This window comes from Salpingoeca rosetta (assembly GCF_000188695.1).
Source record: "Salpingoeca rosetta unplaced genomic scaffold supercont1.1, whole genome shotgun sequence".
In the NCBI taxonomy this organism is placed as follows: Eukaryota; class Choanoflagellata; order Craspedida; family Salpingoecidae; genus Salpingoeca; species Salpingoeca rosetta.
The window spans coordinates 1,363,643-1,366,142 of NW_004457740.1; the positions used below are offsets into that span (position 1 = coordinate 1,363,643).

At 59.5% G+C, this 2,500-nt stretch overlaps 2 protein-coding genes across 2 annotated transcripts in view; one reads left to right on the top strand and one right to left on the bottom strand.

Annotated features, from left to right (window-relative positions):
* PTSG_11574 (uncharacterized protein) overlaps positions 1 to 485 on the top strand; it is a 767-nt gene extending 282 nt beyond the window's left edge. The window contains exons 2-3 of the mRNA XM_004998803.1: positions 15 to 110; positions 424 to 485. Of these exons, the coding sequence (XP_004998860.1) occupies positions 15 to 110; positions 424 to 447 (120 nt within the window). The 3' untranslated portion in view covers positions 448 to 485. The remainder of the gene's footprint in view (positions 1 to 14; positions 111 to 423) is intronic.
* Positions 486 to 681: 196 nt separating this feature from the next.
* PTSG_00311 (uncharacterized protein) overlaps positions 682 to 2,500 on the bottom strand; it is a 2,801-nt gene continuing 982 nt past the window's right edge. Inside the window, exons 1-2 of the mRNA XM_004998804.1 lie at positions 2,107 to 2,500; positions 682 to 1,885 (exon numbers count right to left, since the gene is read on the bottom strand). The exon at positions 2,107 to 2,500 is cut by the window's right edge and continues 982 nt beyond it. Coding sequence (XP_004998861.1) covers positions 710 to 1,885; positions 2,107 to 2,500 — 1,570 coding nt within the window. The 3' untranslated portion in view covers positions 682 to 709. The remainder of the gene's footprint in view (positions 1,886 to 2,106) is intronic.

Consider the following 2,500-nt stretch of genomic DNA (forward strand, 5'->3'; position numbering starts at 1 on the left):
TTGTGCGCGAGCAGGAGGTGGTCGCCATTGATCCCCACTCCAAGTATCCGACGACCGTGTGTCTTGGTTCGCTGCGCCGCCGATACACCGCCATCCCAGACGTGCAGCAGGTGCGATGGTTTTGGTTCTGTCGCACATTCATGCTCACTTTGTGGACAATGGCGTTCCTGGTTATGTTTCTCTGTGTCTCTGCGCACACGCGTGAGCGTTTCTCTGCTGTTGTTTGGCCACGGTTCTCTCGGTCCTCTCGCCGTTGTACCTTCAGGCACAGCAACTTACTCCACTCACACTGCTTGTTCTCCTCCTCCCACGTCTTCAACCCACACACACACACACACACACACACACACACACACACACACACACACACACACACACACACACACACACACACACACGCACGCACGCACACACACTTGGCAGTTGCTGGAAAGGACGACGTTGTGAAGTGACTCGTTGGCTGTATTAGTAAACATCCTACTCATATCCGTGTTCACCCACGTCAGCATGCAGGAACACACCCGTGCACACGCCTACACACCCGTGCACACGCCTACACACACACACACACACACACACACACACACACACACACACCACGCACACACACACACACCACGCACACACACACACACACACACCACGCACACACACACACACCACGCACGCACACACACACACACCACGCACACACACACACACACATGCATTAGAAGTGGAGATAGTGGCTGTCACCCCTGGCACGGCGGATGTTGAGGATGCCGCCGGTGAACGACGAGCACTTTGACCCGATAAAGGCCCGCGCCAGCCCGCACACCTGCTGCTCGATCAGCCCAATGTAGTCCTCAAACCCAAGCAGCGCCCGTGCAGCTTCGTTGTACTTCCTGTTGCTGTTGCTGTTGTTGTCATTGTTGTTGTCGTCGCCGTCGGGGTTGCTCAGTTGCACCTGTTGCAGGGTGTCCAGCATATCGTTCCACTGCAGCGCGCCCAGTTCGCGCAGGCCCCTGAGCTTGTCGCCGTCCAACTCGTCTGTCGCCAGATACAGGCCCTCCCCCTCTCCAAGCAGGTCTCCCACACGCTTCTCCACGTAGCTCAGATCCTCCGCGTTGCCCAGCCACCCGGCGTCAACAAAGTCCCCGCGGCGAAGGTGCACGCACACGAAAGTGCCGACCTTGCTGCGCTTCTGCACTTCCTCTGCGATGGCGCGTGCGTATGCGCGCACGGGAAGGGCGTACACGAGTGCGTCCTGCCACGCTGCGGGCGCGAATCGTGCATCGTCCTCTCGGCCCCAGAAGAAAGGGGTGAGCCCAATGTTGTGCGGCGTGCCATCGAGGTACAACACGTCCTCCTCGGCCGCAAACTGCGCTGGGAACGAGCGCACGTTGTCCTGCGTGTACGTCCACTTGTCGTGGACGACCTTGAAGTAGGACAGCTCGCACCCAAGATGGAAGCGGTGGTAGGTCATGGTCCCGCTCTGCGCGTTGTCCATCGCAGCCTGCACCTCTGCTGGGATTCGGTCCAGCCACAGCAGCTGCTTGTCGTACACGTCCACAAACGCAGACTTGACCACCTTGACGGACTTGCCCTTTGCAAACGCATCCATGCCGCCCCGCGCAAGGCGGGCGCCGTTCTCCTCCAGGGCGCGCACGTCGAGGAAGTGCTCGAGCGGGCACCAGTAGTGGCCTGCGCTCTTGCCGGGCGGCTTGCAGGGGGCCGCGGCACACAGGTCCGGGTTGACGCAGCGGCGCATGCGCAGCGCGTCTGGCAGTAAGAGCTGGCGGTTGAGAGAGTTGGCCATAAGGAAGCCAATCTCCATGATGAAGCGCACGTTGTTGAACCCGAGGTGGAGGAAGTAGTTGATGCGGAGAAACTTGTCCTCAGCAACCTGAAGTTGTTAGCACGTGTTCAGGCGGTTGGGGAGTGGATGTGAGTGGCAAGCGACTGTGTGCGCACACGGAACGAAAAAAAGGCAGCCTCTTCGACAAACGGGGAGGCACACATACACGCGTACACATACACATTTGCACACACACACACACACACATACAAATATACACGCACACACATACAAATATACACGCACACACACACACACACACAACTCACGGGCGCAAGGGTGCGAGTCGAGTGTGGGGCGTCCTTGTCGCTGGCAGGTTGTTCCTGCTGGTGTTGACGACCTTCTTCTTCCTGCTGCTGGTGCTGCTGGTGCACGCCACCCTGCGCGCGGGCGCTGGCTGGTGAGACTGGGCCGCGACCAATGTTCACACGAGGCAGGAGCGATGGCTTGGAGAGGAGAGGCCACAGCACGGACTGTTGCTGGAAGAAGGTGCGCAGCTGGTCCCGCATCTGCTGCTGTTCAGGGGTGTATGTCTTCTCGCTCGGGCTGCGAACCTCCGTCAGGCATCTGTCCATGTGCACCTTGCGCACGCCAACGAGCTGGGCCAGGTCCTGGGAGAACGTGCGCGGGGTGGTGACAAACTCCTCGTAGGGCAGGGCAAGC